The 21,101-nt window shown below is 47.4% G+C and overlaps 1 protein-coding gene across 2 annotated transcripts in view; it reads left to right on the plus strand.

The window, feature by feature from the left end:
• Positions 1-20,752, plus strand: part of phlpp2 (PH domain and leucine rich repeat protein phosphatase 2) — a 30,872-nt gene extending 10,120 nt beyond the window's left edge. For both annotated transcript variants that reach the window (XM_027007457.2, XM_027007456.2), the window contains 16 exons: positions 2,647-2,837; positions 3,494-3,616; positions 4,721-4,875; positions 6,153-6,299; positions 6,958-7,188; positions 8,102-8,304; positions 8,393-8,453; positions 8,589-8,684; positions 9,156-9,311; positions 10,057-10,257; positions 10,468-10,630; positions 11,773-11,903; positions 12,480-12,599; positions 13,399-13,593; positions 14,158-14,389; positions 14,632-20,752. In XM_027007457.2, the coding sequence (XP_026863258.2) occupies positions 2,647-2,837; positions 3,494-3,616; positions 4,721-4,875; positions 6,153-6,299; positions 6,958-7,188; positions 8,102-8,304; positions 8,393-8,453; positions 8,589-8,684; positions 9,156-9,311; positions 10,057-10,257; positions 10,468-10,630; positions 11,773-11,903; positions 12,480-12,599; positions 13,399-13,593; positions 14,158-14,389; positions 14,632-15,888 (3,662 nt within the window). In that variant the 3' untranslated portion in view covers positions 15,889-20,752. The remainder of the gene's footprint in view (positions 1-2,646; positions 2,838-3,493; positions 3,617-4,720; positions 4,876-6,152; positions 6,300-6,957; positions 7,189-8,101; positions 8,305-8,392; positions 8,454-8,588; positions 8,685-9,155; positions 9,312-10,056; positions 10,258-10,467; positions 10,631-11,772; positions 11,904-12,479; positions 12,600-13,398; positions 13,594-14,157; positions 14,390-14,631) is intronic.
• Positions 20,753-21,101: the final 349 nt, after the last annotated feature.

Below are 21,101 nucleotides of genomic sequence, written 5' to 3' on the forward strand. Positions count from 1 at the left end.
TGTCACATCATACAGTATAAGAAGTGACATGGGTCAACTTTGCAATAGCTAATAACATAAGAAGACCACAGGAGCTTAGCAATGACGAGACCAGAATAATGACTGAACGATTAATGCTTTCAATCATAAAAAAACATCGTTAACCAGATTGAGAGCACTGATGTGTCAAAGACGGCTGTAGAGATAAGAGTAGACCAGAGTCACGTCAGAGGGTTTACCACAAGAACGCTGGCAGGACTCTAGAGCGACAGGATCAAATTACAGTTCACAAAAAATATACTAAAACAACGTGTGGGGTTCTTGGTCAAGGCCCTGTGCTCTGATTAAGTGGATATTAATAATATTACCACAGTGATGGAATAAAGCAATTGTGAAGGGAAAAACAGCTGTGCTTCTGATCCAAAGCAGTGTAGTGTGGAGACGTGGGCCTGAACTGCGCGGCTCTGCTGATGAAAGCGTGTCACTTCCCCTCTGCGGCGACCTAACTGCTGACGCCAGCACAGGACTCTGAAGTACACACACGTCTCCTCACTGCTCGGCTCCAAACAGATGCCTCATGTCCTAGTGGAGGGCACTTTGCCTGGTGACAAAGCAAAACCCAAAACATGTTTCTGCTACTGTAGTAACTAGGGAGTTTTCCAGGGCCAGGAAGTGGAATGTTCCTCATTGGCCAAAAGCAACCCGTTCACCATTCGTCTCCATTTAGCAGGCATTTAATTAGTTAAGGACAAAAAAAGATTTTAAAAGGTAGTCATTTGAAACCTAGCCTCCGTCCAGGCAGACACACTCAAGCTGCTGTTTACAGATCAGGCAGTAATCCACTGCAAAGGGTTTGCAACCAACCCCTAAGGATGACAGTATTATGAGATTCATTTTTCTAATTACTTATGGGCCCACCAAATTGGGGTGGCGTTATCGTCAGAATTTGATTTCTCTTTACTATCTTTACTATTGACTTCGTAGTGTTCGTGTTGTTAAATATACAGTTCTAATAAACATACCAAACCCAAAAGCTGTAGACTGCGATTTGTGAGTGTAGATGGAAGATTATTCAGTGGTTAGTATGTGTTTGATGCCTTGCTATCTCTAATATCTGAAGTTCCTTTCTCTTGGGACGTCTGTGACATATGGTTGGTTGACTTTATCTGGGTTAGGTTGGAGTGTTTCCAGCCTCGCACTTTACAGTTATGATTGGATTGACCTGGGTTCCTCTTAGAAAAGGTCCTTAAAAGGTTGTTGCTGTGTGTGTGTGTGTGTGTGTGTGTGTGTGTGTGTGTGTGTGTGTGTGTGTGTGTGTGTGGTGATGTACACTTATTTTAAATTAGCAGTTTGACAGTGTTGTGTTGACTTTAGGTTCACTGACACAGACTGAAGTGAGTGACCATGGCAGATGATGGAGGCATGTGTACCGTTTACTGTCATTGCGTGTGTTGATGTGACAGGTTTTTTCTTTAACCAATGTGGCGTGTGTTTGTGATTGTAGTATGTCTCCATGCTATCGACTGTCCTGGGCTCTAGAGCTCTGGTTTGGCCTTTGGTCTTCCAGGTTCAACCGACGAGCCCGTTTCATAGCAACCACTCGCTCTCCCTATCAGCCAGAGTTCTGGAGCTCTCCTGCAAGTGGGATGAGGAGACACCCTTATCGACTCTGGCCCCGTTCTGTGTTACTGCCTCTTAGTTCTGGAAGATCAGTCTTCCACACAGAAGACACCCTGCTGGGCAGGGAGCTGCAGTTCAATGCCTTGTAGGAACCAAAGAGCTGACAGCGAGCTGTGGCAGTCCTCCAGAGGGGCACGCACATGCTCATCGTCTACCTGCTGGAACACCTGCACTCACCAAGAGGTCTGGTAGGGGAAGTCGAAGGCAGCATATGTCCTCCTTGGACCTGGTCCGACCCGCAGTTATCCTTAACGTGTCCGAGCTGGAAGTCGTGCAGGTCTGGGGAGCCCGTGGAGGTGCCACGCTGAGCCCGGTGCCCGCGTGCCAGCACGGGTCCTGGCGGCACGTTCAGATTGAGGGTGGAGAGAGGTGAGGGGGGCAAAAGGCGCGTGGTTCAGCACTGACTGCACCTGTGTTCGAGTGGATGAACTTTGTTCGCTGAGATCTCGGTGGGAGTCTGAGCATGGGAGCACTTCAGTGGTCACTGTAGTTACTAGATAATATGCTTTTGCATATTTTGCAGATTTTGCAGAGTCGTAGGTCATATGACTTTATGTATCACATAAAATAAGTGAGGTAATAATGGCACAGCTGTATCTGTCTGTCTGACTCCAATGACTGCATGTGTGTGTGTGTGTGTGTGTGTGTGTGTGTGTCTCACTGGGAACTGACATTTGCTGGCAGCTCCATTGTCCTTGCATCTATATCTCCTACAGAGATCCTACACTACTCTGCCTCTGCGTGTGTGTGTGTGTGTGTGTGTGTGTGTGTGTGTGTGTGTGTGTGTGTGTGAGCGGCATATTGTGACAGCTGCCTCTCCGGGGGCTCTGTGTTCAGAAGATCTCAGAGTAGGGGGGGATGTACTTGTCTGGGCACTTCCATGTTCCATTTTTAATTTATTTTGTGTACTCAGTATAAACTTTTCTTGTAAAGGTCCACTACAGTGTGTGTGTGTGTGTGTGTGTGTGTGTGCGTGCGTGTCCGCAGAGCGCCCGGTGAATGCGGATCAGCAGGACCGGACCCTGCTGAAGGGAGTGTTCAACGTGCGCAAGGGCAAGACGCAGCTTCACAAGTGGGCGGAGCGGCAAGTGATCCTGTGTGGCACCTGCCTGATCGTGGCCTCCGTGAAGGACAGCCTGACGGGCAAACTGCACATTCTGCCCCTGGTTGGGGGGAAGGTGAGCGAGATCAGGGGCTCCCACGCACTGCTCCATTGCCCCACGCTCTCGCTGAGAGCTCGGCCACGGCTGGGGCGTACAAACACAGCTGCACACGACAGGGGAGGGAGGGGAGGCTCTAGCCTCCAGCAATCCAGGGCGCACAACGCTACGATTCCCTGAGCTGTGTCCACGGGACTGCAATAAGCAGCTCCACGTTACCTTTTATACTTTATGTATTAGTTATATATTAGATATACTTATATATTACCTTTTATACACCTTACAAATGTGTTTCAGAGCTGTAGGTCTACATACGTGACCTCCCTCGTGGGAAGTTTTAAGTACGTTTTTTCTGAGGTGCTTAAGTGTTGAAATGTGTAATATGCAGACCTTATGTCAGGTTTGCTAAACGTGGAGTAGGCCGTCTGTATGCGGTTACAGTGTTGCTGCTGACGAGAGTGTATTGTATTTACATATCACAACTTCTCTGGAAGGGTTAGGTGTCCTAGTGCTGTAATAAATCTAGTTCCCTTTATGACCTAATTAGGTCATCCTCCTGTGTCCTGTAAATAATAATTGGCTACTCACAGAATAAGGGGTCACACCCTTTTTCTTTCGTTTTGTTTTTGCACGCCCCTGAGACACTCTTTCTGAACTCACTTCTGTGTTGGCAGGTGGAGGAGGTGAAGAGGAAGCAGTGTTTGATGTTCAGCTCTGCTGGACCACAGGCTCAGACATACTACGTGACCTTTGACACCCTACCTGAGCACCAGCGCTGGCATCGGCAAGCCTCCAAAGTACGCAGACGTACCCAGACCACATATTAGGATTGGTGTGTGTGGGGGTGTGGGAATGTGTATGTGAGGGTGTGGGTAGTTGAATGTGGGTGGGTGTGTGGGTGTAGGTGCAGGTTGTCACTGGAACCTCTCCTGACTACTCTTATTCTCCCTGCTGTCATAAAAGGTGTGTGTGTGTGTGTGTGTGTGTGTGTGTGGATGTGTTGTAAGCACAGAGGTACATACAGTGCCAACCCCCTCCCAAACACAGCCTTGCTGAGACAGCCTACTGTGTCTGCAGTTGCGTATTCTGGAAACGCTCAATCTTTTTCTTATCTTTTTTTTCAGGACTAGTCATTCTTTGGTTTTATGGATGACGTGTACTTCCTTGCACTCTGTAACTCTGCCTTCTTCCTCCTCCCTGGCTTCTCATCAGCGTGCTTCCCCTGCGTGGACCCCACCGGCCGTGAAATACCCCCGCCAGGCGGAGCCCATATACGCACGTGAAGAGGGCGTAGAAAAAGAAACAAGGAAATTCTAAAGAGTCTTCAGCTTAGGAGAGAGGACTGGGTGAAGGCGAGGGAAGATACAGAGGGTCAGAAATAAGTGAACCGGGTTTTCAGTTTCGGTGCATTTTAAGATCTGTCTCTGCACTGCTGAATTTGGCCAGCGTGGTGTCCTGGAGCGTGCGTTCACACGTGCATGCTCGTATTGTTTCTCGGCCGAGGGCGGAGTGTGTGTGGAGTGTGTAGGGAGGTACCGCACGATGGGCTTAGCCATCAATGTACAAAGCTTTGGCTGTTGTGATGTCGGGGGCTGCGCTATTACTGCATTCTTCAGTTCAGCAGAGAGCCAGGATGGCCAAGCAGTCTGATAACATCTACAGCGCTGTCACTGTCACACACACTCACTCCTCTCCCCTCCCCTCCCCTCCTTCTCTCCTCTATTATGTTAAAACTTTCTCCTTTCCGGTAGTCTCATTACTGTCTGAGTGAATCCTCTTTTGATTGAATATGTTACGCAATCTCCTGGATGCCCCTTGCTTTTGTGTTTTTACTACCATGCAGTCGAAGTAAATTTTCTTGCACTGTGTGTGTGCACGCGTGCGCGTGTGTTCGTGTGCAGGTGGTGTCCCAGACCGTCAGTTTGGTGGATCTGTCCTGCTACAGTCTGGAGGAGGTTCCTGAGTACTTGCTCTACTGTCAGGACATCACGCACCTCAACCTGCGCCACAACTTCATCAGGCTGGACGCTCCGGGAGGCCTCTGCAACTTCAACAGGTACCGTCTTCTCCTGCGCGAACCGAGCCGCGGACATGGTGGTCTCAAGGAGATCACCCCTGTTCCCGATCCTGCAGGAATCCGTGAACACATGTGACTGGCTGGACGTGCGTGTCGCTGTAGTTGATAAGACAGCTGTGAAACGTGGTTCAAATGCCTTGTTGCATAACAGGTTGATGTGGCCATAGACGTGTGACGTGGATATACTATATAGATGGATCTTGGCCTGTGGTTTTATGACTGCTTGCTTGGCCCACACACAGACTTGGCTCCTGGACCTTTACTTTATTGCAGGAGTGGTGAAGGGAGTTCACCTTAGAGATGCATAATGAGGGCTATTACACGTTAATCATCAACCTGCCGGAGTGATGTTTCACTGTCGGCCATCATCTCAGCAGAACTGAGCCATAAGTGCAAAGAGTTTGATGTGTGTACCTGTTTGGAGGGGTGTGTGCCTGTGTGTGTCTGTTTGTATACGAGAGAAGCTATTCTGCCATGTAGCAGATAAAGACAGTTTTCACATGTGGCTGCATCTCTCCCCCCTTCTCTCTCGCTCGCTCTGCTTCTTTCTCTTTATTATTGCTCATCTCAGTGGTACGATGTAGTACCCTGTGTGTGTGAGGTGGACCCATGCTTATATGTGTGGACAGGTGGGCATATGTGTGTCTGTGTGTGCATAAGAGTTTTATGTGGGCATATATGTGTGCGGGTGGGAGTTTGAGGTGGGGCAGTGCAGTGTGTTTGTGTGTGTGTGTGTGTGTGTGTGTGTGTGTGTGCGTGCATGCATAGGAACATGTTTGTGTGAGTGGGCACAGAAATGGCTCTCTGATCTTTGCTGTCCTTGTGCATTTCACTCACTGCTACACATTGTGTGTGTGTGAGTGTGATAGGGAGTGTTTGTTGTTGAATGTGTGTGTGTGTGTGTGTGTGCATGCACATGCACATGTGTGAGCCCTGTGTGCGATTCCTACTCGGCCATCATATTCAGGACATCAGAGCCGTCTCTCCCTTCCAGTGGGCGTGTTAGACAGGCGTGGACAGCACTCAGAGGACCCAGAGCTGCACTCAGAAGCGTCGCCTTTTAGGGCAAGGAATAATGGAGTCACTTTACTGCAGTAACATTACTTCTCCACAGCAAAATGTCAGACAGCGCCAGTTAATGGTTGTGTATCTTATAGCTGTTTGGACAGCTTCACTGATGAGAGAGACATGTCTGACTGACTGTCTCTCTGTCTGTCTCTCTGTCTGTCTGTACACTTGTGTACATGTGTGCACAGGTTTGCCCAGCTAAAGAGCTTGAACCTGTCTCACAACCGGCTGGGCGTGTTCCCCGAGGCTGTGTGCGAGATCAAGACCCTGGCCGAGCTCAACCTGTCCTGTAATGGCCTGTGCTGCATCCCGCCCTGTATCGGAAACCTCTCAAGGTGAATTCAGTCCAGAGTCTCCATTTCACACAGCCCTCAGGCTCCTGCTCACAAACCCAAGTTTCAAACATTGACGATAAGGGGGCATACAGAGCAATCAGAGCTCAGAGCTGCTTGAAGGGTGATAAAGGTGCATGGTGTACGTGCAGCGTTGATAACACTGGCCATGCTGCTCTTTAGAAAAACCCTATGATTTCACCAGGAGATAAGAGCTTTGAAGGTCATATGAAATATCTGCATATTATAATGAGATTGGTTATGTTTTTGAATACTTATTATTATCTGCATAATCGTATGCGAGAGATTAGGTCTTCCATGAGAAAGCAGTTTCATTCATTCGTTTACTTTCTTACTTCTTTTGTTTGTTTCCCAGGCATGTGAACACACATTTTCCACATCAGTCAAAACAATCTTTGTTTTTTGTCATTTCTAATCATGCCATTGCATTGGGTTAAGCTGATAGGTGCTCGTTATAAAGAAAGATTTAATCACACTTAAAAATCAGACCAGTTTGAATGTTTCTAGCCTAGCTCAAATCAGGAGGGCTCTTAACACAAAGAGCAGCACTGGAATTTCACATTCGTTCCCTGGTTCTGTCTTCGCGGAGGGCTTCACGTTCCCAATGTTAATGCGGCTGCCGTGTCTCTGTGCCGTCCAGTCTACAGACCCTCTCTCTGGACGGCAACCACCTGAGCTCCCTGCCAGAGGAGCTGGGGCGCCTAGCACAGCTCAGCAGTCTGGGCCTCTCCTTCAACAGCTTCCCCCACGTGCCCAGTGTGCTGGAGAGGCTTGTGGCTATGGACAGACTGGCCATGGCTGGGAACAAGGTGGAGGTCCTGGAGCTCACCAGCCTGCTCCGTGCACTCCACATCAGGACTGTGGATTTACGGTGAGGGGCAGGAAAGCTGGCAGATCTCTCTCTCTCTCTCTCTCGCTCTCTCCTGTTGTTCATTACTTCTCTCTCTGTCTTTTCACTCTTCCCCTCTGTCGCCGTTCTCTCTCTCTCTTCCTCTGTCTTTCTCTGGTGTCTCTCACTTAATACTCTTGTTGGTCACTTGAGGCATAACGCAGGATCAATATGCAATGGTGACGTAACAAGATCAGCTATCGGTACACAGGAGATGAACATTCTAGACTGAGTCTGTTCCCACGCATCCCTCTCTTCTGAGTGGCCATTTTCAAATAAAGCTGTATCCTTGTCTCTACCTGCCAGTATTGTTTTACATGGATAACTGTTGATCCTTTGCCCTCAAAGCCCATCTGCTTCACCATCCATCAGAGCTGCTTACGTTAGGCCACGGAGCTCGGCTTCTCGACGTTTCGAGGAAAGGGCAGGAGTGTGATTTACGGGGTCCCCTGAGTGCACCTGTGGCAAATCACAACTGCAGGCAGTCTCATAAAGGACCTGTAACCATAGCAGATGGGGTGGAGCGACAGAGAGCAGAGAGAGATGACGAGCACTTTATGAATACCAGCTAGCAGCCAGTTTTTGACTTTCTCTTGTTGTTTTTGTGTAAGAGAGCTTCTCCAGGTCTGCAAAGACTTGTGTTGCCATGTGGGGAACTCTTCACTAACATCAGATGCGAGTGGAGGACCAAGTTAGGGTTTAGGGGTTAGGGGTTCAAGAGGACCTAAAAGCAGCTGGGTACTCCAGGGAACTTTATTACTGATTTAGTGGCGGTGAGCAGGTTAGTGGAGCCACCTTCAGGAAAGAATACTCCCCGTTTGACAGGCATTGTAACTGCTGTGCGATGAGCCACAAAAACCAAGCGACTTGGATTTCCTCTTTTGCCGGACTGCAGGCTGAACGGACTGCGGTGTGTGAAGAGCGAGACACTGGAGTCCATGAAGCAGCTCACACAGCTGGACGTGAGGGACAACCGTTTGGACATGCTGGACCTGAGCTCCGCCTGCAACCTGGAGACCCTGCACTGCCAGCGCAACCAGCTGGGGGCGCTCACGCTCAGCGGCTTTGCGCTGCGTACCCTCCACGCCGGCAGCAACCGTGAGTACAGGGCTTGTGGCTGTATCGCAGCTTGACTTCGTGCTGCTCTGTGGCTGTGGTGAGGTGAAATCCTTTTGTCTTGTTCCAGGTCTATCCACAGTGAACACCTATCCTGTTCCCCATCAGCTGACACACATGGACCTCTCGTGGTAAGTTATCGTCCAACTTCTGGGACTTGTGCGCTGTGATTTTTTCTTGGCATGTTTGACAGTTGCTTGTGTACATCCAAAACATCCGTTAACCTGAGTTACAATGGTGTGAGTGGCTTTATGGTGATTTGATAGGAATCTTCTGGAATACCTTCCGGATTGGGTGTGTGACTGCAGGAAGCTGGAGCTGCTCGACATCTCACACAATCTGCTGATGGAGTTGCCAGCCAGGTCAGCTGATGTCTGCCTCTGTGCGCGTGCATGAAATCCTGTTCAGCTGTCTGTCCCGGGGCCTGAGGCCTCACTTCTCCCCGTCCTGCGCCTCTACCACAGCTCCAGCAGTTTGTGGTCATCCATTCAATGGAGCGTCACGTTTATTTCCATGCGAATGGCCCTGTAAGACCCCTAATTAAGTTCAGGTCCAGCCCGAACTCCATAGCACCTCCTGTCCGGTTCTCTGCTGGCGCTGGGGGACACTCTGAGACACGACAGACATCTTTGGGCATTTTCAGTTTTTGTGCCTTTCTTAAAGGATCAAATGCAGTGCTTCAGACAATGGTGTCTGTCTTTCACTCTGATCGTCTCTCTCTCTCTCTCTCTCTCTCTCTCTCTCTCTTCTTTCTTTTTCGCACTCCCCTTTATGCTGTCACACCCCTCTTTTAAACACTCTCTCTCTCCGTCCGTCTGTCTCACGCTCTGCAGACTGCTGAGTGGTCTGAGTCTTCGGAAGCTCCATGCTGGCAGTAACGTGCTGCAGAGACTGCCTGACCTACTTGACCACATCCCTCTGGAAGCCCTCGACCTGCAGCACAACAAGCTTGGCGTGCTCCCGGACAACTTCTTCTCCAAAGCCTTAAAGTAGGTCACTCTCTTCTCCTGTCCTGCCCACCCTCCCTCTCTGCCCCCGCCGTTTCTTTTTTCATTGCTCATTGGCCTGCTTCTCTCTCTTTTTCTCTCTCTCTCTCTCTCTCTCCCTTTCTCAGCCCTTCACTAGGCATATTCCCTCTGCTCGCTCCTCCTCTTGCAGTCTGAGGCTAAAATGCAAGAACAGACCCCCGGCCCCCTTGGCCCTTCCCTGGGCTTCTGTCTGATCTGTAGAAACAGGGCCCATGCTGCAGATATACCTCACAAAAACTAGACCGCCGACACGTGTTATAAAGATCTGGAGATGGTTAGTGTACCTCCAGTCTCGTGCGGCTGTGGTTGGAGGCATCATAGGTGGGGTGCGGTGCTGCAATACGACCCCATCGAGCCTCTCTGCTCCTTCCTGTTGGTTAAATCACCGGTCAGCCTTCCAAGAAGCTAATCGTTAATAATAACGTCTAGCATCACTGGGTCTTTTAGACTGTCATGCTGCTTTAGCCTGGAGGGTTTTTTTTTCGCTAAGTGTTTTCAGATAGCCTCCTTTAAGTGATGTAGGCCCATTATCGATAATCTGTCTCATCCATTCCATGTTGTTATGCTTGATGAGACATTGCATCAGAGCTGCTTTTGCAAGGAAGTCTACATTAATTTTGAAAATCATATTAGATGATAGTATATTAATTGAATACGTCTTGTAGATTTTGAGTGTTTCTTTGTTTTGTTTTTTTCCTCCTCCCAGTTTAAAATACCTGAATGTGTCAGCCAATGCGCTAGAGACAATCCCCCCGAGTAGCCTATCAGAAGAGAGCCTTAGCTCCCTCCAGGAGCTGTACCTCACAGGAAACAACCTGAACGAGGACTGCGCAGCACTGCTGGTGGGGCACCAGAGCCTGCGGGTCTTGCACATGGCCTATAACCAGCTGCTGTCCTTCCCTGCAAGGTACGGCACCCTGCGGTCTGGCACTCTACGGGGGTTTGTTGTATTTATGATTTTTCACTTTTATCCTTCTCTGTTCTTCTCATTTTAATATGCTTGATACATTGTCTGCCCGTTGGGTTTCTTCGTGAGTGATATCTTACATGGCCAATAAGACAGCGATCCTGAGAAATGTTTAAAATTTTATTTGAAATGTTCGTGTACTTTTCTCAGTAAACTGAGTAAACTGGAGCTGCTGGAGGAGCTGAATGTGAGCGGGAACAAGCTGAAGACCGTTCCCTCCACCGTGTCCAGCTGCAAGAGCCTTCATACCCTCATCGCACACTCCAACCACATCAGTGTCTTCCCTGAAGTGCTCAGCCTGCCTGAGATCAAGGTCTGTGTGTGTGCTCTGTTCAGGGGCATGACATACATGACCATGCGCATTAACACTGTTCAGGGGCATGACATACATGACCATGCGCATTAACACTGTTCAGGGGCATGACATACATGACCATGCGCATTAACACTGTTCAGGGGCATGACATACATGACCATGCGCATTAACACTGTTCAGGGGCATGACATACATGACCATGCGCATTAACACTGTTCAGGGGCATGACATACATGACCATGCGCATTAACACTGTTCAGGGGCATGACATACATGACCATGCGCATTAACACTGTTCAGGGGCATGACATACATGACCATGCGCATTAACACTGTTCAGGGGCATGACATACATGACCATGCGCATTAACACTGTTCAGGGGCATGACATACATGACCATGCGCATTAACACGGTTCAGGGGCATGACATACATGACCATGCGCATTAACACGGTTCAGGGGCATGACATACATGACCATGCGCATTAACACTGTTCAGGGGCATGACATACATGACCATGCGCATTAACACTGTTCAGGGGCATGACATACATGACCATGCGCATTAACACTGTTCAGGGGCATGACATACATGACCATGCGCATTAACACTGTTCAGGGACATGACATACATGACCATGCGCATTAACACTGTTCAGGGACATGGATGCGTGCTACTCTGCACCTATGTGATTGTCTTTTTCTGGCCACTTGTGAGCCATGCTGCTTGTGTGTTGTCACAGTTTGTGCTAGCAGCCATCAAGCCCTTCACATTGGTTAGTCTTTGACCGCAGGATGTGGTTGGCTGGATATGTTTATGAAACACACCCTTAAACCCCTCAGTGACACTGATGCATGTAAAAACCCCAGTCAACAGCAAATAATCTGTAACTGCAAACATATGAACTGCACCCGTAAGGCAATTGTAACTTCTACAGTGTGTCGGATGAAGCGTTTGATGGGTGTATGTAGACAAGAGATCTCTTTTGTTTAATCTGTGGTTAATAAACTTCACACTTAAAAAACTGAAAGAGAAGTAGACGCGGGAAGTATCCAGAAGCTACAAGTCTTTCATTTTTGTGGTTCGTGCGGGTGTGTGTGCCTGGGTGTTTGTGCGTTTGGTATATTGTGTTGGCAGTTGGTGGACGTGAGCTGTAATGAGCTGACTGAGATTCTGCTGCCAGATTCCGTGCCCACCGCGCTGCAGGAGCTCGACCTTACCGGCAACAGCAACCTCATGCTGGAGCACAAAACTCTCAACATGTTTAGGTGAGGCCCCACCCTCCACACACCTCTGCACAGGTCATTGGGTGAAGTTTACAGGGGAGTTTCTTTGTTGGTGTGATCATCTTGGCTGATTGCTTTGCAGTTTTGAAGGCCGCCTCAATAGTTTTGGCACTTTTTGTGCCTCCTTTTGTGTGACCTTTACACCTCTGTGGGACTGTGTACTTTTGGACAGTATTAGATTTGTGAGCTGAGAAAAGGGAATCGTTTGGAGGTTGTCCAAATGAGAAAAAAAAATATCATTCAAATATAATTTCAGTTTAGACTTCAAAAAGAATATACAGAATTTACAAAAAAAAAAAATTAATTAACTAATTGCTGTCAATCAGTAGATACAGTAGATTGTATTAGATGTCATATTTGAAATACACCAAGAAACATTTTAATTGTTCATTATTCATGCAAGAATGAATTGACCTGCTTGTCTGCACCATGCTGAGTGGAGCAGCTCTGATCACTGGACATGGAGTTAATTATAAATAACTACTGCCTGCAGCTTTAAAAGCTTAATAGCGGTTTTGTCTAAGCTCCTCTCATTCTCTCATTCTCTCATTCTTGTAGTCACATATCGACCCTGAGGCTGGACCAGAAGCTGACCCCGGCCCCGTCTGCAGGAGATGCGCAGGGCTTGTCCGCTCCGTGGGATCATGGTTACGCGGAGCTGAGTGGCCAAAGGAACAAGTGAGCTGAAGCTTTGTCGTCCCTCCGATCGTATCCCACCCTTAAACTAATGCCTGGTTCACGCCCAGGTGACATTATGGGGGGGTGTTCTTTCGCTTACCTCGTGGCTCAGTGGTTAAGGGACTTGCCATGTAATCAGAAGGTTGCCAGTTCAGTCCCCACCACTGCCAAGTTGGTACTGTTGGGCCCCTGAGCAAGATCCTAAACCCTCAGTTACTCAAGTTGTGTTCAATCATAGTTGTAAGTTGCTTTGGATAATGGCTTCAGGTAAATGTCAATTTATGTAAATGTCGAATGGCTCTCTTCTTTGCACCTGGGGAGCCACATTTGAACATCTTTGTTTGGGAGAGAAGGAAGATTTATAACTGTATACAGTCACTGAATTAGCTTGGGTAGGCTTATATGTATTAACCTGTACATAAACTCTGATATAAGTGATTTAAGACTTTACATAATCTTTACATCCTGATATGAATCACGAAAAGAGTTACTTTGAGAAGAGGAACGTGTCCCGAGCAAAAGCCCAGCTCTGTTAAAATGGCTCTTCTCCACTTATTTAGCATGTGCACATGGTAGAGGGCAAAGTTGTGAGAGTGCATGTGTTTGGAGAGAGGGGCTTTGGAACAAGGCTTGGATGGAGGGCAAGAGACTGAAGGGAGGGGGGTGGAGTCCTTCAGAGGCTAAGTGTTTAGCAAAAATGCAAAAATCCCTTAGTGCAGATTTAAGGAAGCCCTGGGCTTGTGGGAGTTGTAGTTGTTCAGTCCTGCGCTGAGTGAAGGCTTCCCGTCGCCGTGTGCAGGCTGTGCGTGTCCGTACTGGCTGTGGATCGCTTTGGGGACAGTGTGGAGGCGGCGTATGGGCTCTTCGATGGCGACCGCAATGAGGAGGTGCCACGGCTGCTCCAGTGCACTATGGGAGATGTGCTGGCAGAGGAGATCCAGCACAGCAGTGTTGACAGTGTGTACATGTGCAACACTTTCCTCGCCTCACACAGGTGTGTGTCTTTCTGTCTCTCACACACACATACCTGCACACCTACACACATGCATACCCACATATGCAAACAGGCTTGCGCACATGCATAGAGAATTACAAAAGAGAACACAGGAAAGCAATTTCAGCTACAAGCATGACTTGGCCTTGGTTAAGCCTTAATTGTTTTTTATTTATTTTTTTATTTGAACAAATTCCCACATCCTGGTACATATAGTTGTGAGAAGAGCATTACCAGGATTGGATTACATCCTTTCATGCAGAAGTTCAGTTTATTTTAAAAGGTTCTCAAATGTTTTTTTCTCACAGCTACGTGCAGTGGCAGATTAAAGACATACTTTTTTACCTTCCTTGTTCAATTGGTGGGTTTTACTTCATTTTTACTAGTGGATTTTTCTTCACTGTTTTTGGTGGGTTTTACTGCATTTTTATTGGTGGATTGTTCTTCACTGTTATGGGGGGGGGGTTACTTCATTTTTATTGGTGAATTTTTCTTCACTGTTCTTGGTGTGTTTTTCTCAATTGTTATTAGTCACTGTTAGTCCTTCTTCTACCCCCCTGATAGAAAGCTGGGGGTGGTGGGGCAGAAGCTGGGGGCTTCTGCTCTGCTCTGCTACATCCACCACGAGCCCTCTGAGCTGGGCAGCTATTTCAGCCTGACCGTGGCCAACGTGGGCACGTGCCAGGCCGTGCTGTGCCGCCAGGGCCAGCCGCTGACCCTATCCAAGGTCTTCAACCTGGAGCACAATGCAGAGGAAATGGAGAGGGTGAAAGCAGCCAAGGCCATCATCACCGAGGTAACAGTTGGCATGAGGACAGAAGTCAGATGCTGTTACACAGGCCTTCGTGTGGTTAATGATTATTATTAGTTTCACACATTTCACTGTGCACTGTGCTAACAGGTAATTATTTCACACTCTAACTACTGGTCAACAGCGCCATGAAAAGGCGTCTCATGATCTTGATGCTATTTTTAAAATCTCCTTTGACAAGTGACTTTCTGTTGATTCAAATGCCCTTTGACCCTTGTACGCTGTAGGATAACAAGGTGAGCGGTGTTACGTGCTGCTCACGACTGCTGGGCTGCTCCTACCTGTCGCCATGTGTGCTGCCCAAGCCCTGGGTACGCACCGAGCCCCTCTGCGCCCAGGATGAGTTCCTGATCCTGGGGAACAGGGCACTTTTCCAGTGCCTGTCTTACCAGGAGGCGGTGAAGACCGTGCTGGCTGTCCGTGACCCCCGAGCCGCGGCCAAAAAGCTGTGTACCCTGGCCCAGAGCTACGGGTGCCGTGACAACGTCGGGGCGGTGGTGGTGGCCCTGCACATCACGGAGGACAGCTGCACATGTGAGCCTCCTTTTGGGACCACTGAGGCCCGAGGGCCCCCGGCGCCGACGGCTGTACCCGCGTTTGTGCCACCTGTCGAGCCAGCCACGCCTTCCTCCAGCATTGGCATCGCGTCAGAGTTCGGTAGTGAGACATCCGCCTCAGAGGTAGGCAGTGAGGCGGGCTCCACGGCGTCGGAGGAGAACCCGCGGCACGAGCGGCGCTGTAGTCTGCACCCTGCGGCTGCGCTCTGTGGCGCCGGTGGGACGGGCGGGATGGGCACCCTTCTGCCCGGTGCCAATCCAACCCTGTTCCAGCGCCAGCCGTCGTCCACTGCATTCTCCAGCAACCAGTCAGACAACGGCCTGGACAGTGATGACGAGGCGCCACTGGAGGGTGTCATTTCCAATGGCAGCAAGGTGGAGGTAGAGGTGGACATCCACTGCTGCGCGTTCCAGCTCCGCTCTGGGCCTCCACCCAGCCCCAAGGAGCCGGACCTCAGGCATGATGCCCGCGGCTCCGAATACTGCGGCGGGGGCAGGGTCCGGCGCCAGACCAGCGTGGTGGTGTCGGCCACCAACGGCTGCTTGCTGGCCGTCTGCGGTAGGGAGATCTCCGACCTGAAGAAGTCACCCTCCACCTCCAGCCTCTTCGGGAAGAAACTCTCCAATGGCTCCGTTGTGGCTCCTGAGGACAGCCACAATGTTATCGAAGTTGCGCTAGAAGCTCCTAAGAAGAAGTCTGGGTATTTCGCAGCTCCTGCACAGCAGGACCCAGAAGATCAGTTAGTGGTTCCACCCAGCCTGGAACACGACGTTCGGGAACAGATGAGAGGCCAAGGTCCCATTGTTCCAGGACCTCCACCTTCCTCAACGCCTCCCACAAATAGAGACCCACCCGCCTGGGACCACGGGCACCTTGGCCTCCTTCCCACCCCCTTTCAACAGGAGGTGTATGACACTGCCCTGTAGAGGGCACTATAGCACATCACTGTCTGAGCATCTCTGTGACATAGTGTCATACTGTGCCACAGGGTGTGACCCTTCTTGCTCCCTGTAGGATGTTCCAATTTTTCAGTCAGCTCTGACATTGTGTGTGTGCACAGTCCTGTATGTGGTCTCATGGCAACAACCCCACCAGCCTAAAGAGCTCTGAGATGATTCAGACGAAGAACAGATGGTGGATTGGAGGAGAGCACACGTTTCAAGACCAATGAAATGAGGTCTTGGAAAAAAAAAAAATTGGGCTGTCCCAGACCAGAAGCCACAGCGTGAGCTAGAATACCTCATAAACACTTTGCCCTTTACATCTGAAGTCACACCCTGCAGCAGGCTTCTGACATCCCTGTTGCTTCTCAGAAGGGAGAATCTGGGGTGACCAAAAGATAAGAAAAGTGCCTATTACAGGTGCTGGCGTCTCAACAGGGCATCGCTGGTCTCGTCCGCTTTCACTACAAACACCAACTCCTGCTCTCTCATGGTGACGAAAACACTGATAGTTTGCTGGCTGATCCCTCTTAAGAAAAAAGCCCTTCTCTGCTGTGTGGAGAAACAAAAATGCCACTGAAAGAGTGTTGACAGACAAGACTTTCCTTACTGGTCTCCATGTAAGCCCACAAACGTCACGTGGTTGTGGAGGAACGGTCCAGTTCTGCACGGTGGACATGGGAACCCACGCCACACCACAGTGGAGCTGTGAAAGACTGGGCGGGGCTTCGAGAAGCGCGTGGAATAGTACTGGTGAGCGTGGTGTCGACTTCTACATGTCGTATCATCGCTACGTCCACATGTGTGGTGTCAACACTGTGGTTGTTTGGGTGGCAACCATAAAAGACCTCACTAACTACTGCTTATATGATAACAGGTTCGTGAGCAGTCAGGAGTGTGTGAAGTGTGCCAGAAGAGACAGAAAAAGTACCCGTCAATAAAGCATTGGGCTCACGAATACTGTACATAAAGTAACACTGGAAAGCTGACAGAGGGTGATTGGGTGTTTTTTCATCAAATACCTAACGTTTCTGGAACATGACAAGACAAAGCAAGACAACCATTTCATATACTGTACAGTGTGTTTGTGTGTATGTGAAACCAAGTCTTACTTTAGACATGAAAAGTATGATTGTCCTTGAGGACCTACACTGTCCCTAACTATTTGGTTTGATTTTATTTTGGTTTATGATGGCGTTAGCGGATTATGAGAGTTCCTCTCGCCGTGTGATTCAGACTGCAGGCTTTGTGTGTACAAAACGCCTGTATCTGGCATCTTGAGTTACGGTATAGACACAATCACCAGATTCGAGGATATTTTAGTTTTTTTGGTGAACAGACTACAGTGATGCTGGATGTGCGTCCTCTGCTGGTGATCACTGTAGACTGCAGCGTTGGTGAATGCAGCCTGCACGGTGATCGGTTGTGTACTCACTGGGTTTGAGGAAATAAACCAAAAATGGTGTGGTTCTTTATCTAGCTGACATTAGATGCACTTCGTTTTTATAATGGAAAGAAAAGACATTATTGAGGTTTAAGGCCAGTTGAATACAGTAATAATAAAGGCCATGTAACCTAGACTGTTGTGGATCTTATCCAGTCCTCTCCATTCACACTTGGCATTGTATGACATGAGCGGATTTGTTGTAGGGCTAAATACAGTGTAAGTAATAGGTTTAAGTTTTGAAAGAGACGCACTACTGGTTCCCATTGAACTAGGAGTTTCAACCCTGGAGACAGGTCTGGAGGTCACGGACCCGTCTCCTTCTGGATGGAATTCACACTGACGGTTTGATTTGAAATTTATTAATACTTTGTCTCAGCCAGAAATGAAAAGTGAAAGGGGGATTCATCAATTCCGACAATTCATATGGGATATTTATTCCGTAAAATGCCACTAATGCAGTTTGTCTTTCGGGTATGGTGACCTTGGACTGCCTTGAGATAAACACGGAGGGTTGCTGGATCAGGACTTGGAAACACAGAGACATTCCACATGATCGCTACATTATCCCCGAGGCCCTGTCTGCACTCTGTCCAAGTGTAATATTTTTGCCATTGCATTTGAAAATTGATCATAGGAGTTTTTGAAGTGTCTGGAATATTTCTCTTTGAAGTCGTGGTTTGCCACCGAGTGCCCTTTGTGCCAACACAAAACGTTCTATCAATTCAAGACTTACTTTGTTGCACAGATCGCGATTATCTGATGAAACGATATAAAAAACAGAATACTCATTGCCACTTTTGCTAAAGCCACTCGCGTCGGGTCCTCGCGGCTTTGGCCAACTGTTGCGCGTCCTCGTGACACTTTTACTACATGTACGTGCAGACCACAGTCTGCCGATCTGGTGCCAAAAGGGGTCATTCTTAAAGGGTTGTGGAGGACTGTGGGACAGTTCTGTTGTGTGCTAGGAATGAGGGGGTGCCTGGGGCATGAGCATGGAAACCCACCAGGACTCGCACCCCTTCGACACAGCCATAGCCTTAATACAGGGCTGCTTCCGGCTAGCTCTGCGCTTTTCTTTCTGACCTCGTCTGTCCTTCTTTCTCTTTCTCCGCCTTCCTTCCTTTTTAACCTCCCCACAGCATGGGCTGTGGTAATTTGAGATTTTGTTTTATACTATCTTTTACACTTCAGAAGCCTTATAGCCATGTTTTCATTTGGTGACCAAATATTCACTGAAAATCTCTAGAAATCATTTCCTGCCTAGACTGAATAGTGTAGAATACTAAGATATATGAAAGAATATTAAGCACTACATGCTTCTGTTTGAAAGCATGTCAGATAACATCATGACCTTTTTAGTTTTTTAAATTCTCTTAGGAAGGATCTTGCATTGCAAAAGCACTTTGTACATAGTTCAGAAATATCTGTACAAATATTAATATATTTGTGAAACTACGGTTTATTAGCTATTTGGTGAAATGCGCATGAGCTCATGGGCCTTGAGTTGTGATTGCGGTGATCCCTACGTGGGCAAACATTCAGTCTTCTCTAAGAGAAAGTGCAGAAATGTTCAGTATGGTGTGCGTTGAGCACTGAGAGTATCGGTCGCGAGAGCTTGCTGTGTAGTGGAGAGATGAGTGTTTGTTTCCAGCTGAAGTGTGTTCATGGAGCACTCCCAAGGCCAGAGACAGAGGTGTGAGTTATGAGGCATCCCGTGCCCATGCACAGTAATTGTGATAAGAGGCATTTGTCAACACACTGTGTTTGTTAGATAAAGTCGTTTTCTCTCACATGGCCATATAAACACAATTTCACAACTGTAGGCTCACTGTGGCTATTCAACAGTAAATCAGGCAAAAGATAACCATTACCTGAAAATAAAGCCTTTTCTTCTACATCTCAAGTGACTCTCTCTCTCTCTCTCTCTCTCTCTCTCTCTCTCTCTCTCTCTCGCACGCACGCACGCATGCACGCATGCACACACACACTGTATAGCATTATATCACTCATAGAATTATAACTGCTAGGGCACATTATGGCATGACGTTATATGTCATTCCGAAACATGATATATGCAAAGCTCTGAAGAATCATCTGTACATATGTCTGACTCAGCTTGTGTGGCTTGCAGACAGCACCCTTACAGGCTAAAGCAGGGAAGGTGTATGAGCCACTGGGGCCGTGCACACATGCGTATGTGTTTCAGTGCGAATTCCTATTACTCTGCTTGTGTCTTGTTGTCCAGTCTAGCCTACTGTTGTGTAGTTGCTTAGGATCCATGTCTGTATCGCGTCTGGAATTTGGATCCGTTTTGCCAAGCCGAGACCAGTATCAGATTTCCAAGCAGTTATGGTTCTTTAACCGCTTGTGCTGTGTGCGCTCTCTGCCAAATCCTGTTCAGTTTTGGGATAGGGAGCAGGGGGAATCCTAGCCAAGATTTATTTGAATAAAGTCTGTTTATCAGTCAAAGTTCACACAATTTTTATGATCATTAGAAAAAAAGAGTTCTGTGGCAAAATGGAAAAGATTTATAACAGTGATACAGTGAGGAATGCTGGTATATATTAGTACTGTACATGAAAACATAATTTTTCTTTTCTTCCTCTTCTTTTAAATGAAGAGGCTACAAAAACATTTTGGTGAAGACATTCATCATGAGTGATGCAGAAATGACCTTTAAACCCACAGGTTAAGAGTGTTTTTCTACTATGCATCCAGGACACTGTTGCTCTGTAGTTATTCGGGGGCCATGCTGACGTACAGAGGCTGTGCGCTTATGTTGATGTAAGTGAGTCTGTCGCATTTGAAACTGTCTGTCACATTTGGAAAGCTTCATTTAATCTGTTAATTAAAGGTGTTTCATTTAACCTTGTGAATTCATTGTCATAAATTGTATTTTATCTTATTTTCTTACCTGTAATTAATCATACTGCCTAGAGGTCACCATGTTCAAACACAGGCCCTGCGCTGGCTGCTGTATTATGTGTATTTCTTTTTGGATGTATTTTTTAAAGAGATGTATTCCTTTGAATGTAATGTTGTTTTATTAGTCATTTCTTTCACTGTTTTCCAAATAATCACAGCTTGTTTTGGACAGATGGGACCGAAGATGCTCCTGTTTGTTTGACATGTGACCAAAGTTTGATCTCACTATCATTTCTACACATTTTTGTTTTCTAGAGATGCTTGAATATTTTCTCTCAATGCCAAGAAGCTGAGATTTATTTTTGTACTTCATTGGTTCATGCAAATTTGTAGGTCCTTCAGTCTAGAATAAGGCTCTGTGAGAGACCATCGCCACATCAAAATCTTTTGTTCAAGGAACTAGTTATTAATGTATTTAATGTAAAATGCATGCCCTATATAAATGATTACATACAATAAAAATATGTGAACATGTGATTACTTTGTACAAAAGAACATTAATGTTTCTAAGGCACTGTTTTAATTATCCAAAGCATAATGTACATGATATATATATTTTTTATTTCAGCATGCAGAAATCTGCCAAATATTTTAATTATGTTATATATTTAATGTAATTAATTTCAAGAGGAAATCTGTTGTTTTATTGCTTTAGGAAAAGGATTAAATGAGAGCACTTTCGCTGTTGGCCGGCTAGACCGGTAATCTTCTGGGTTTTGAGGGTGGGTGAGTACTCCTTGTTTGATTTTGAGATGCTGCTAGTTTTAAACAGAAAAGCTGTATTTTTAATTAACTTTTCAGCCAAGTAGCAATAAAAATTTATACT

The sequence above is a fragment of the Electrophorus electricus genome, chromosome 1, assembly GCF_013358815.1.
Source record: "Electrophorus electricus isolate fEleEle1 chromosome 1, fEleEle1.pri, whole genome shotgun sequence".
Lineage (NCBI taxonomy): Eukaryota > Metazoa > Chordata > Actinopteri > Gymnotiformes > Gymnotidae > Electrophorus > Electrophorus electricus.